Raw genomic sequence first — 15,744 nt, forward strand, 5'->3', positions numbered from 1 at the left:
TTCTGTCTGCAGTCACTCCAACACTCGGCCTTCATAGCCAGCAATGTGACACGCAGAACCCTGCACTCAGACCAACCCACTGCACAAGCACATGGGCCGGGCATCCAAACTCCACATGCGGCCTCTCTTGGGTTCCCTCTTCGGCTTGGGCTCCACCCCAAGCCACGTTCCCCACCTGTCCCCCAAAGACAGGTTCCTCAGCTCCTCACCCTCACTGACAATGAGCAGGGCATCTGTAGGGTAAAGAAAATATCAGGCTTTTCTGCCCTTCCGCCATCAGGATAGATGATGGATCCTTGTCCTGAATGCATGCCTGATGGCGGGCACCTGGAATAGGGTGTGGGCATAGGTAGATGGGATTCAGCTGAGCTAAGACTAGGCTTTTAAGGGCGGCGTCATGGGGACGCCAGCAGCAGCAGCAGCAGCACCAGTAGCAGCAGTAGAAGCCGAAGCAGAAGCCGAAAGAGAAGCCGAGAAGCAGCAGAACGAACGCCAGAGAGCCCAGATAGAGTGAAGACTTGCTGGGGGCTGGGAGGCTGGCAGGCCTCCCAGCCCCCCAGCCAGCACCCCTACCTGCCATATGCCTGGTGAACCCCAATAAAAGACCTGCAAAAAACCACTGAGGACTCTGACTCCTCCTTTGCCCGGTCTGCATGGGATCAGAAAACCTGCACCGTGTCCAGTCCTGCCCCTTACAGCATCACCCACAGGTAATTTTTAGAGACTCACTGGCCTTCCACATATTCAAACTGCTTAACAGGTACTCAGGGCTTCTCAATCTTAGCACAAGCTTTTGCCTTCTCAGTTGGCTTTTCTCCTCTGCATAGCTGCTGGGCAGTACACAAGTGGCTTTTGGCCACTGAGGCCCACTTGCCACCCCCAGATTCCCAAAAAACATAAGCTGCCAAGGTCCTCTGCCTTATGGCGGGATTGTCAGTACAAGTCCATTAGTCCCAAGTCCATGGGTTTCTTCTTTGTGTCAGCCCTGGCGAGCTCTGAATTGTGGTCTTCTTTCTTTCCCCAACGATTCTGCTGCCTCGGCGGTCTTGGCCTAGTCCTTTCAGGTGTCTCCTGTAGGCAAGGTCTCGTCCCGCAGCTCCTGGACCTTGTCCACCTACTGTGTCACCATGACGCCTCCAGTGTTGTCACAGGCAAATAGTCTGCTGCTACTCAGTCTCTCCAGGTCTTGGAGGGCTCCACACCTGTCTACATGGATCATCCTGCCAACTATGCCAATTGTAAGGGCAGGATGGGCCACAGTGCAGGTTTTCTATGATTCTATGCAGACCGGGTAAAGGAGGAGTGAGTCCTGGAGACTTCGGTGGGTTTTGCAGGCTTTTATTGGGATTTACCAGGCACACAGCAGGCAGAGGTGCTGGGGGGCTGGGAGGCTAGAAGGCCTCAGCCACAAGCCACACACAGCATCCACCCCCAGGATGCACTCACTCTGGGACTGGCGACTCTATACTGTTGGGGGTAATCGCCAACTGGGAGGCCTTCTAGCCTCCCAGCCCCTAGCAAGTCTTCACTCTGTCTGGGCTCTCCGGCATTCTCTGGTGGTCTCTGCTGCTCTGCTCTCTTGCTTCTCTAATTGTGTTGGCATCCCCGTGACGCCGCCCATAAAAGCCCAGTCTTAGCCCAGGTGAATCCCATCTACATATGCCCACACCCTATTCCAGGTGCCCGCCATCAGGCATGCATCTGGGACCATGGGGTTCCATCATCTATCCTAATGGCGGTAGGGCAGAAAAGCCTGATACTTTTTACCTTATCCTACAGCCATGAAATGTTAACCAACAATCTATAATATCTAATCCAGTGAGAAACCAAGAAAATAAAATGGATTGTTAGCATGCTAAATCTATTCTAAAATTCTTTAGTCAAGCACTTTTTTGAGTGCCTTCTATGTATCAGGCTTATTTATTGCTTTCATGCAACTTGCTCTGTAGTAGTGGGTGACAGGGAATAGTGACAGTAATAATAATAATACATATAGATGGATAAAATTTCAAGTGGCAGTACAGAGAATAACACAGAGCAAGAAGATGGGGACAATCTATTGATGGGGAAGGTGATATGACTTTTAGAAGTAATGTTTGAGCATGGTCTTGAATGAAGAGGATGAGCCATGTGAACATCTGGGGGACTGAGAAGGCAAAAGGACCAGCACACACAAAGTTCTTAGTAAAGATGTCATTGTGGAGAAGAAACAGAAGGAGGCCAGTGCTGCAGGGCTTGGGTGAATAAGGGAGTGAGTAGAGAGATGCGATGGGACCAGACCAAGGGACTTTGACAGCAGGTTTTATAACTGTGTACTTTTAAATATATGTGTTATACTTAAACACTGTTTTAAAATTATGAAACAAAACAGATATGGATTTAGGAATTGAGGGAGGGAGAGAGTATTCAGATAAATCTTTCAAAAGCTTTGTCTGTGAAGGAAAAGAAAGTAACATGGTAGAAGGTGATGGGGGCCAAGTTTTCCCTTAAATGAAGGAGGCAGGGCCTCCCCTGGTGGCGCAGGTGGTTGAGCGCAGAGCTGTGAAGCTGTCCACAGCCTGTGCAGAGCTGGTTTGATCCTGGCCAGCTAGTGAGGGTCCCACATAGCGTGCAAACCTCTCCTGTCACGCCTGCTGCTCCCCTCAGCAGTGTATTTTGTCAGTCTGCCTGTTCTGTTCCCTGCTCTGTCTCTGGTGAATCCTCTCACCCTCCTGCACATCTGCTCTGTATCTCGGATCTTGTATAAATAAATAAATAAATCTTTAAAAAAATAAATAAAGGAGGCATTACTATAGCTTATGTGTGATAGTAGTGAGCCAGCAGAAAGGGAAATTTGGTAATGCAGGAGAGGGAAGAGGATGATTTCATGGATTAGATGCTTACATAGGTGAGAGGGAACAGAATTCAGGGCAGAAAATGAAGGCTCAGTGGACAGAAGTACATACAATTCATCCATATTAAAGGGAGGGAAGCCAGGCAGATGAGCACAGAAGCAGGGAGAGTGGAAAAAAAATAATGGCGTCCATATTTGTTTTCTTCCCTCCAATTATGTTTATTGAGGTAAAGTTGGTTAACATCATTTTATTTGTTTCAGAGGTTACAGGATCAAACTTTTATAAATGTACAATTTCATACCATGTCTGCTGCCAAAGCCTCAATAATCCTCCACCATGCTCCATTGCGCCCCTTCCAACCCCACCACCCTCTCTGCTGGGTGCCTCAGTTTTGCAGTCAGGTATCAAGTGTTTGTTGTTGGTTTGATTTTGTCCAGCCCTTTGCTTTAGTTCTCTATATTCCACATATAAGTGAAACCATCTGGTGTTTTTCTTTCTCCTGTTGACATAGTTTATTGCCTCTGTCTTCTCATTGAAAGAGAAGGAAAGTGAGGACATAAGAGAAGGGAAGAAATGTTTCTGGAGCAGGAGAGTGAATTTCAAGGAGAAATTAGGTCGAATTGCTAGACAAGGCTGGGTTACCACTTGAGACATGTGGTCATAAATTTAAGGCAAGACATCAATTGCCAAATTCAGCTGCTTGACTTTTCTTCACATGACACAATCGCTATCATCTAAAGCTTATGTCTTTGTTTCATCCAATACAATATATTTTCAGGCTTCCCTCTCAAACTTTTATTCAGAAGTAGCTGTAACAAACTGGTTATCAAGTTTGTCAGCTGTTCAGTTGATAACAGAACAACATGGGGAATACATGCAGTTACCCCTTCCTGAGAGATGGAGCAGGGACTATAGGTGTTTTCCCAACTCCCTGTCCAAATGGCTTCCTAATAGGTTCTACTGAGGAGGCATTGGCATGAGGTTAGAAGGTGGGAGGAGAGGCTTCTGGCTCGATCAATACTTGGGCTAATTTCACTAGACTTCAAAAGTTCCTGCCTCTACCCTTCAGCTTGTTTGGCTTGTCAAGACAGGGCCTGGCCAGGGCCTCCCTGGTGGCACAGGCAGTTGAGCGCAGTGCTGCAGCACGGGTTCAATCTGGCTTGATGGTGAGATACCCACATGACACAGCAGACCTCTCCTGTCTCGCCCACTGCTTCCCTCAGCAGTGTGTTTCAGTCAAGTCTGCCTGTTCTGTTCCCTGCTCTGTGTTTGGTGAGACTTCTCACCCTCCTGCACATCTGGCCTATACCCCAGTTCTTTAAAATAAATAAATAAATAAGTAAATCTTTAAAAAAAAATGGGCCTCCCTGGTGGTGCAGGCGGTTGAACGCTGCACTATGAAGCTGTCCACCGCCTCTGCAGCGTGGGTTTGATCCTGGCCAGCAGGCGAGAATCCCATATGACCCAGCAGATCTCTCCTCTCTTGCCCACTGCTCCCCTCAGCAGTGTATTCGTCAATCTGCCTGTTGTGTTCCCCACTCTGTCTCTGGTGAATCCTCTCACCCTCCTACACATCTGGCTTGTACCCCAGTTCTTGTATAAATAAATAAATCTTTAAAAAAGAAAAAGAAAAAAAAATACAGGGCCTGGCCACAGCCTCAAAGAGGAGGAAGCCAGCTGGGATATGTGCCCTTGATAGTTGAATATATGCTGTGCTCTCTCTCTCTCTCACTGCCTGACTTGCTTCCCCAGAAGTTTTCAGCAGCCACTAGGATGGGTCCCTTTGGCCACTCTGCACTCACCAGGCTATGCCCCTATCTTGAGTTCTGAGCATTCCTTCCTGCTTCCTCCAGTCCTAAATGGAGAGACTCCTTCCTTTAGTTAGGAAGGAATTTGTACTTCCAGGAGCATCCACTTTATGCCCTCTTAGCTTTTCAGGAAGGTTGGAATGGATTCCTGAAAGTAAATTCCTTCTTTTTGAAATACCTCCCATAATCTGCTTTCTTGGTCAGGGGAGTAGTCCTTTATGATACAGCATTTCAAAAACAAACACACCAGCTGATGCTGGGATAACCCAGCACAACCCACATTGGTTTGGGGACATGGAAGGTATGTGTACACATTTTGTGGCAAGCATGATGTAAAGAAGGACAGGTGGCCAGGGTGCATGCTCCCTGCTGCAGGAGTGCAAAGTGGCAGGTATGCAGCCCTCCTGCCCCAGTGTCCTAAGACTGCAAAAGCCACTTCCCAGCCCAGACAGAAGGACATGGGAGGAGGAGTCCTGATGCTGGGATGGTAGAAACACTGCCTTGTTCTGGTCTGATCCACTTTCTCTCAAAGCTGTTGGAATAGAACTCATAGATACAGTTCTCTTTTCACACTCATATTCCATCTGTTGGTGTGCTAATAAGTGGTTACAATAATGAGGTTGTTAAAATTAAAAAAAAACAAAACAAAACCCAAAACCCAAATAACTCTTCTTAAGCATTGGGCTCAACTAGAAGTGACAACTATGCTCATGGACTGAAAGTAACTAGCTGGTGTGAATGTTCAAAGCACTAAGATTCTGCAGAGGCAACAGAATACTGTCTGCGTGGGGTTGGAGAAGAGACCTTTCACAGTATTCATCTGGCAGCCTTCTGGGTGAGATGGTGGACTTTGAGGTTGGATGTGGTCAGCAAGGTGGAATTGATCAGACCAGAGTATAAGGGAGAGTGCAGTCTAGGAGTCTTTATGGCTCTTACAACAGAGTCGGTAGTTCAGTCAGAACTGCCTCTAATGAACAAAGGACTGCCCAAGCAGAGGTTGTGGCCCCTCAGTGGGGTAAGCTGAAAGGGCTCCTCTCATTTTATATTATTCCATCTAGAAAATGGAACAGCTCGTTCAGAATGCACCCAAATTAGGTGTTTCTAAATATGTTTTGTCACGTTGTTTGTAATGTCACGTTATAAACTTTTAATAAAAAGTGAACTTTTTTAGGTCAAATTTTGCAGTTTCACACACCATCATGCACACAATAGACATTCGATAAATGTGTTAATTAACTAATGAAAATAGCAACGGCAAAGTAGACAGCTCAAACAGGACGTGGGACACAGTCCCACTCACAGACTGGCACTCCCGCCAGCACTTCCCTGCAGAAATCCAGAGGTGGAGCCAGGCACATGCAGAGACAGGCACTTGGCAGAGGAGGAAAGATTTGGAACAGGAGGCAGCTGAGTTTCTTTCTAAGCCAGGCACAGAGAAGTAGCTGGGCCTGCCTTTATCTGCATTACTCAGAAATTGAACATCCCAAAAGCCATTGTTTTAGGTCATGAAAGTCCTCAACAGGACAAATGAGGGGTTTCTCACAAGTGAGGGATGATTCAGTTATTCTGGTTAGCTGGAACAGTGTTTGTGGGTGTTTGAGGACATCCCTGACAGGAAGAGTATTTTGAAACTTCTTCCAGTCATCTTTCCTCTCATCCTTTTACAATGTATTCTGGATAAACTGTTGGCAAAAAGGACAACACATGGAGTCTCTGGATCTGAAGAAACCTGAGTCAGAGTAGGTGTAGGTGGTTTTTCCTGGTCAGCAAAACTTTCCTGGGTGTAGGGGCTGCGGGAAGGCACGTGTCCCCCAATAATGGCAAGGAAGGGTGAAATTGGAAATGAAGGGCTGCAACCATCTGAAAAAGTGAAAACATTTGGGCTGGTGGATGCGCACCCATATGCCTCCAAGTGAAGGCCTGATTTCTTTTGTTTGACCTAAATGGTCCCTTACACGTGAGACAGCCTAGGTAAGAGAGCTGGCGAGCTGGCAGGATATAAAGATGCCCAACGTCCTGTTTGAGTAGGTGGATTCATTCACAGACTGGTGGGTCCTGCCTGACATCTTATTCAAATAGCATGGTCAGCCAGCCTGACCAAAGGCACCACACTAGAAAAAAGGTGCTATTTCCTGATTGACAATTTACAATTTCTGGGATGGGGAAAGCTGAGGTTCCTGCATACATAGTTAGCTGTAGCTGGTCCGTGCATGCTCCAATGTAGCCCAGTCTAGAATAGGCAATCACACTGTCTTGGTAGACCCACCCCTTAAAAGTCCCTTCCTAGCCCCTTTCATAGAGCCAGGCTAAAATTTTCCTCTTCTGGCACTGGCTTCTACTATTCCAGTCTTTAATGAACCCTAACTGATACTCCCTGGTGAATTCTTTCTTCTGGAGTTTCCCTGAACCCACATTTGCTGTCAACGCAAGCCAACATTGTTTCTGTATAAAGCTATACTATGTGGGCATGCATGCTGGCCATCAGAGCCAGGTGACCACACCGCACACAGCCTGGGTTGTGGTTGACTCACACTCACTGTGAAAGTACATGGTGTACCTGATCCTGCACTGAATTCTCCAGACTGTTCCATGGGGCATACTTTTTTTAATTTATTTAAATTTTATTTTTATATTCCCCATACAATTACAACCCCCTTATTTTGACCCCAACCCCTCCTTTCCCCGCCCCCCAACCCCCATAGAGTGTCTCTGGTTCATAGTCATTTGTTGATTTTGATATTTTCTTTCTTATAGTTATTCTTTTTCCTGGTCCCTTATTTAAGTTTTCTAGATTCCTGCTATGAGTGAGAGCATCCGGTATTTTTCTTTTTCTTTCTGGCTTATTTCGCTGAGCAGGGGCATACTTTTTGCCTCATGGAACATGGCACCGAGCTATGCTGTTCCTGAGGAAGCCCTGTGGACAATCGTTTGCATGTGAATCAGGATCTTCTCTGCAAACTATGATGGGCTTGAGCATATGTTGTGCCAGTATGCACAGGGCAAGCTCACTGTAGATTTTGTAAGATGGAAAGGAGAGTCCTGGAGCCTTTGATAGATTTTTACAGGCCTGTTGGAGCAGGGAAACAGGTACACAGGCATGCCAGGCAGGGAGGCTGGCATGCAAGGAGGCAGGCACAGGTCGAGAAGAGGGACTGGGGGGCAGGCAGGCAGCCAAGCCTCCCAGCCCCTCCATGAATCCCTGTGCCTTTTCTGGGCTTTCTCCAGTCTCTCTGGCATTCTTAGTCTCGTGTCATCTCATAGTCATCACTTTGTAATAGTGGTCTCACCTCAGGTTGACACTGCCCTTTTATCCCTTGACCCTTGGCACAGACGCCTGCCTTTACACATGTGTATGCCCCATGCTCTCTGGACCCTAGTGTCCATAACTACAAGTACATGTGCCGCATGTTCCCAAATGTTTTTGCAAAGGCCACAGGTGGCAGCTAGAAGAGACTAACGATGGGAAGGTGGAAAAAAGCCTGATCACTCTATTTATGCTGCAGCATGCAACCAAAATCCAGTGCTCAGAAAATCACAATCATAAAACTAAAGTGACTGTAGAGGTCCTCTATCCCAGCCTGCTCATTTTATAGGTTCTCAGGATCATCTAAAAGGCCAGGTGGGGAAACTTCTGTCTAAAGAAGGTAGCAATGTGCCATAAATGCTTATGCCATTTACATAGAATCAAAGGTGCTGGATGATTTTGAGATGTTGCTTGAAATTAGGACTGTAGAGGGCCTCCCTGGTGGCGCAACAGTTGAGCACTGGGTTGCGAAGCTGCCCGTAGCCTCTGCAGAGCCGGTTCCATCCCCGGTTGCTGGGCAAGGGTCCCACATGGCACACAGACCTCTCCTGCCACCCGCTGCTCCCCTCAGCAGTGTACTTCCTCAGTCTGCCTGTTCTGCTCTCAGCTCTGGCTCTGGTGAATTCTCTCACCCTCCCACGCTTCTGACAGTACCCAGTGCTTGTATAAATAAATAAATAAATGAAAAAAGAAATTAGGACTGCAGACCTTACACCACATCTTTAACACTGCTTAGACCATATCTTTAACTGAGAGCTGTGTTCTACGTGGAAGCTAATGGGGAATGCTATTGCCCATCTCTGCTTATAGGACAGTCCTCCTCCCTCCCTCCCTTAATGCAACCTTCTGCCCATCTCCCTTATTAAAAATAATCAGGTCAACTTAGTGGGCCCACCCCTCATCTTGTGCTCAGTGACTCACATTAATGTTAATGACTTTGGATCACCCTGCCTTTGAGCACATTGGGGGAGTCATGTAACATAACAGACTTTCCCTATGGCTTTCTGATGTTTGACAGCAAGGATTGCTTTGGTCAAGGATGAGATCTGGATAATCTCTGATGATGTCATCAGAGTGAAGATGCTGGGCTTCCTCCTCCATATATTCACAATTGGATTGTAATAGAACAAAGTCAAAACAGCCATGAGGGAAAAATAGATGACAGCCGTACACATTAGGATCTGCAGTCCAGCAGATAGGGGTTGGAAAAACTTTATGTGAAATGTGTTTATAGTGACACAGGGCAGTACAAACCACAAGAGGGAGGAATGGCTGCTGAGCAGCGCCTCCTATAGTTGGCTTGGGGAACTTGTGAGCAAGGGGTGTCCTGAGATCTAACACTGCACTTGTTAATAGGGTGTGCAAGTTGGCAGCCAGGATGGAAGGAGCACTATTGGACAGCTGCTTTGGTGTGTATGCAGTAAGGATCAATGACTTGAGCCTAAAGTTCTCAGTATAGAGCAACTGGAACCTGAATCATGAGAAAGAAACAGGTCAAAATATCTGTGCTTTCTCACAGAAGAAGCTAGTGCTCAAGGCCAAGACTGGGATATTAAAAAAAAAAAAAAAAAAACAACTATCAATCCCATCCCAGGGCTCAAACTAAAACAATAAAGGAACACTTGAATAAACTAGAGCTCAAGCACCTGTTAATAGCAAGAGTAAACATCCTGGGATATGGCTTTGCGCTGGGAAAAAAGATGACAACTTGCAGCCTATGACCACCTGCCAACTACAATCCATGCCAAGAGCTGCTAAAAAATAGCCTAGAGTAGGAATGGACACAACACTATAGGAGACCCCAAGATGGAAGAGTGGGCCTAGAGGAGGTGATCCTCACCACATAGCCCTGGAACCACGGCACGGTGGAAGCTTGAATTTCTGAATTCACTGGGGGTGAGCCTGTGGTGCCCCATTCCCACCATTCCTCTTTTATAGCTTCTATCCCTCTGAAAGAAAATAGTCTAAAGTCTATCCCTATTACAACCCATAAAAATTAAAAATAAGGAGACAGAAGAACACACCACAGATGCTGGAGTAAAAAAAAAAAAAAAATCCCCAGAGGAGTCCCAACCCAGCAGAACATGACTGAAGAGGAGCCCAAAGTAACTGTTCCAACTGTTCTCACAGAACTCAAAGCAAAACTTAAAAACCAAACCAAACCAAACCAAACAAACAAACAAACAAACAAACAAACAAAAAAAAACACACACACACACACAAAACTAAAGATACAAAACAACAACAAATAAAGGTAAGGTAAGGAAAATATGAGGCAGCTACAATTAGAGATAATGAAGCTAAAAGACACTGTAACTGAACTAAAAAAAGAAAAAAAACAAAAACAAAAAAAGAAAAACCAAGCAATTGAAGACCTCTATAGCAGCAAAACAGGAGCAATGGAGAGTATTAATGAGCTCAGAAACACAATGTTGAAGAACACACTCACAGAATAACCTAGAGAGAAGAGGATTAGACAAGTGAAAACATTGTTAGAGTCCTTCAGATAATTTAAAGAGAAATAATATCTGTATCATGGGGTCCCAAAAAGAAAAGAGGAAGAAAAGGTATGGAAAATTTATTTAAAGAAATAATTACTGAAAATCAATCCATTCTGGGAAACAAACCAGCCACTGAGATCCAAGAGACCCAAAGAGTTCCAAACAAAATAATACCACACAAACACAAACCCAGAAACATTATATTAAAGCTATTGAAAACCAATGACAAGGATAGAATATTAGAAGCATGGAGGAAAAGAATACTGAATTTATATGTAACCCCACAAGACCATGAATTGCAAAGGCAACCCTGAGAAAAGAGGAAAGAAACAGAAGTATCACATTACTTGACTTCAAGCTTTATTATAAATCTAAAGTACTAAAAAATAATATGGTATTGGCACAAAAATAGACAAGTGGATTAATGGAATAGAATTGAAATCTCAGGAAAAAATCCACATGTGTATCAACACCTAAGCTATGACAAAACAACTGTGAACATAAAATGGGAAAATGACAGTCTCTTTCATAAATGATGCTAGAAAAATTGGAAAGTCACATAAAAGAATGAAGTTAGATTATTTGCTAGCTCCATACATAATAACAACTTCAAATGGATTAAAATTTTAGATATAAACCCAGCAACAATAAAATGGAAATATTGTATCAAGGATACACTCCTTGATATCAACAATAATATTTTTGATAACTCCTATGACAAGGGAACTGGAAACAAAATAAAAAATATTACCTCAATTTATAAATCTTTTATAAGAAAAAATGGGAGAATGAGAAAAAATATTAGCACAGTTTATACAACATATAACTGATAAGGGATGAATATTCAGTATATATAAAAACTCATACAACTCAATAATAAAAAAAAAACAAAACAAATAACCCACTTAATAAGTTGGGAGTAGATATGAACAGACGGTTCACCAAAGAGGGCATACATAAGGCCAACAGATATATGAAAACATGTTCATTGTCACTTCCAATAAGAGAAATGCAGGTTAAAACTATAATGAGATAAAATCTCCCACCCATGAGAATGACACATATTAAAAAGACCTCCAAAAAAAAGTGTTAAGAGGAGGCAGAGAAAAAGGAATCCTCTTACATTCTTGATGGGATTGTAAACTGTGAAAACACTATGGAAAATAATCTGAATTTACCTTTAAATACTAAAAATGGAAATACCACACAGTCTAGCAATCCTACTCTTGAGCAAGTAATACAAAGGAAACAACCAACAAAAACCTGTATGTTCCACAATGTTCATAACAACATTATTTACAATAGCTAGGGAGTGAAAGCAGCCTAAATACTCATTGACAGATCAAGAAGATGTGAGATAGACATCAGAAAGCATGAGATACAGCTATTTTCAACAAAATGGAGGGAGTTGGTGAGAACTATCTGTAGTAAAGCAAGTCAGGACAATAAAAACAAGTGCTGGACATTTACATAGCAGAGGATTCAATGACACTTTAAAAACCAGTGGATGTCAATAAACACTGCATGCTCTGAGGTTGCGGGGGCGGGGGTGGCTAGGAGGGAAAGGGAAAAGAAGATATAATAGATGGTGGCAATAAAAAGGATGAGGTTCAGCTCCTAAAGTCCATAGCAAACCTGATGTGGATGTGTGACTTTAGCAGATAAATTGGAGACAGAGGATATCAGGGAGGAGCTACTACTTTAAGTCACACAAAGGCTTGCCTTTTCTCTACATTTTATTTTTCTATAAAATTTTACATAAAATTCTCTGAAAACAGAATGTCATCTCAGATTTTCTCTGGACTTTTCTTCTCTGTCTCATCTCTAGAGTAAAAACTACTTCTATGAGTTCCTAAATTCTTTAGAAACTAGTAGAGACACTCAGTGGAATTGCGCTGCAGGAAAGTAACTCTCAACGCTTGGGTTTTTCTCTTCTAAAGAGTTCTCGCTTGTATAACTATACAAAGGAATTTCCAAGTAGTTCAGGAGATGAATATTAGATTATCTGACAGAAATTTACTTTAATTTTGCCTTTCCATTTCATTTTTATCATCATTTACAATCATCACCTAAAATATACACACTTGGCATCATAAGCTTACTGGGAATTCCTCGATGCAGAGATGGAACATAACTCTCTAGGAGTTGGGAGATAATCCAGTTTAATTTGTGCTATTTTCATTTGAGAAACTGATGCCAGACAGATTAAGACAGTAAGATAATTAAGCCAGAACCTCCATGTACTCAGCTCTGGGTCTTTCACCACTTAACACAGGCATAACAAATAATGAGACAAAAGAAAAAAAAAAGGTTTGGCCTTCTCTTAGCTGGTCTCTTCAGTTTCTATACAGATACTCTCCTCCTTCTTCCAACTTGCTTTCTAGCATTTCAAGATCATACCCATGGATCTCTTTGACTCTTTTCTCTAACTTCTTGGATCAGTTATTCTAGAGTAGAAACCGATACACCACTATGGAAAGTAATCTGAATTTACCTTTAAAAACTAAAAATGAAAATACCGTATAGTCCCACAATCCCACTCTTGAGCACGTATCCAAAGAAGATGAAACAACCATCACAAAACCCCTATGTTCCACAATGTTCACAGCAACATCATTTTCAATAGGACAGGATTCTAGGAACAGGATTCTAGGAACTTCTGGCTACAAGTTTTCTATAAAATTCTAGTATAACATACCCTCTGCATTAAAGCAGTCAGCATAAACTAATATGCTCCTTTCTATAAAACATCATAAAGATTTCCCAGAATAAAGATCAAGTCACAAGTTAGAGCAAGACCCAGAACATGACAGCAACACTTGCATGTTAGAGGAAGTCATGGCAGTGCTCTGCTGAGAGTGGGGCCAACAAGTCCATTACCACATGTTAGCTGTGGCATTGAGTTACGGGACAAATGACTAGGAAACTCTCTACCTAGGAAATGGTTATCTATCCATCTTCCATTTACCCATTTATTCACCTGTGTACCCACTGGTCTGTCTAAACTTCTTCCTAGCTCTAGGAAAAATTCGAACAACATTCCGGAAGAAAACATCAGGTCCTGTTATAAATGGAATACTCTATGCAATTAGTGAACAAGACAGCAACACATAAAAATATTAATCTGATAATATTCGCTTTATAAAAAACTTAGTATATAAACAATGTATTGTGAAGTATTTTTTCCATATTATATGCTTTTAAAAAATATTAAGGGAATGTGTTTCTTAAAGCCAAAGGGAAATGATAGGTATTGTCCCACTACTTGAATTATATATATGTGTACATATGTATATGTACAACTCTATATACACACACACACATATATACATAAAATACTGGAGAGAGTGGATAGAGGGGACAGAGAGTGTGAGAGAGAGAGAGATAGAGAGAGAGAGACACACAGAGAGAGACAAAGAGAATAAGAAAGAACCCTGATTCTTTTTCAAGTTTTGGGAAATTACTCTATCACATAAACCAGAAAGCCTCAGTTGATTTTCTTCCCATATGACCAGTATAAAATTATTAAAAAAACTTTCTTCTTCAAAGAGCAGCTGGAGAACAAAAAAATAATTGTCTTTCTCTAAGTTAGCAGTGACAAGTGATGGTGAAGAAACTACACATCATTCATAAATCCAAGTGTCAAATAGCAGACATATAACAGGGAGTACCTGTTACCAACAAGGCCTGTGTCAACAAAGGATATTAGAACAGTTCCTTGGATTGTGACAAAAGCAGTCAGTCAATCTTTCCCCCAAGTCAGAAGCCAAGTGGCAAGCCCTTACCTTGGAGGGCCTGTAAGCTATGAGTCTGTACGATAATGCAGAGCTGCAGGACCAGCTGGGGAGCACTTTCCAGAAAGGTGGCTAGCAAATGCAGCATACTCACGTCTGCATACTCATACACCATTTTCCAGTAAAACCTCCATCTGTCATTCTCCCCACTCTGTCGACTTCGAATACCTAAGTATATTGTGTGGAAATATCTAGAAAGAAAACATGGAGAATAAGAAAGAGATGAGTGATAATGTATAATTCAAACACCAAGGTTGTTTTTCATTTCTACAAATTATCATATGCAAAAACACACATAAGAAACAATGACCTTAGTGACTTATAATTTTAGGCCCAAATTTAACCATTTAGGTCTGCCCTTTATCATAAATGTCCACGTTGAGACATCCCTGCAATTTTAGCTTTTATTACAAAGGCATTCGGTTGAACTGAAATAGGAAAAATGAGGGGAAATGGGTTGTTAACGCAGGTGGAGAGGGATTTGTCAATGGAAAGATCTACACCCCACCGTTTCGTCTGCTTCTTCAGGAGATTCTTCAGGAGATGAATTTCTCCCAGTGCAGATGCAATAGTGAAGTATTAGAACGTGAGTGCTTGTAAACCAGCCCCCATCATGCTTTTTCAAAAACTTTTCTTATTGAAATATCCAAACATATACAAAAGGAGGAAAAAATCTTATATTGAACCTAGATCAAGTAATTATCAATACTTTGCCAAATATTTATCACTTAGACCTCCACTTATCCCTGCTACTAGATTATTTTGAAAGCAAATCTAAGGCATCTTATATCATGTGTAAATATTTTATTAAAGATAATTTACAAATGTAAAAACAATACCTCTTTACACTTACAGATAAGGATAATTTCTTTTTAAAAAAAAAAAAAGATTTATTTATGTATGCATACAAGAACTGGGGTGTAAGCCAGAGGTGCAGGGATGAGAGTATTCACCAGAGACAGTAGGGAGCAGAACAGGAAGATCTACTGAAATGCACTGCTTCTGCTTGAGGGGGGCAACGGGCAAGACAGGAGAAGTCTGCTGTGCCATGTGGACTGATTCCTAGCCGGCAGAGATCGAAATGGGAACTGGTGCTGCAGTGGCTGGCAATAGCTTGACAGCACTGTCTTTAACCCCTGTGCCACCACTGAGGCCCAGGATAATTTCTTAATAGTATTAAATACTGAGTAGTAATATTTCCTGTAACATTTTTTATGAAATGTGAACCAAACAAGGGCAACATATGATGAACATTTGATATGTATCTTAAGTCTTCCTTATGCCAATGATTCCCCCTTCCATTCCCTTTTTTATTTCCAGCATATTTCTCATTATCTTGATGATTTTAAATTTGTGGTGTTATTAGTACTTCTATCCTTTTTTTGTGTGTAATTGGGTTGGTTAGAATTTTGATCAGAGTCAAATTTGGTCATTTTCAACAGGTGATGTTCAGTACTCCTTTGAGGAGGCCCGTCATTAATTGTTCTCTTCTATGATGTCATT

The 15,744-nt window shown here is 42.6% G+C and overlaps 1 protein-coding gene across 1 annotated transcript in view; it reads right to left on the minus strand.

Moving 5' to 3' along the window:
• Nucleotides 1-15,744, minus strand: part of XKR4 (XK related 4) — a 410,264-nt gene that overhangs the window by 145,620 nt on the left and 248,900 nt on the right. Inside the window, exon 2 of the mRNA XM_037508824.1 lies at nucleotides 14,233-14,432. Within this exon, the coding sequence (XP_037364721.1) occupies nucleotides 14,233-14,432 (200 nt within the window). The remainder of the gene's footprint in view (nucleotides 1-14,232; nucleotides 14,433-15,744) is intronic.

The sequence above is a fragment of the Talpa occidentalis genome, unplaced genomic scaffold, assembly GCF_014898055.3.
Source record: "Talpa occidentalis isolate TD23 unplaced genomic scaffold, MPIMG_talOcc4v2.1, whole genome shotgun sequence".
Classification (NCBI taxonomy): domain Eukaryota; kingdom Metazoa; phylum Chordata; class Mammalia; order Eulipotyphla; family Talpidae; genus Talpa; species Talpa occidentalis.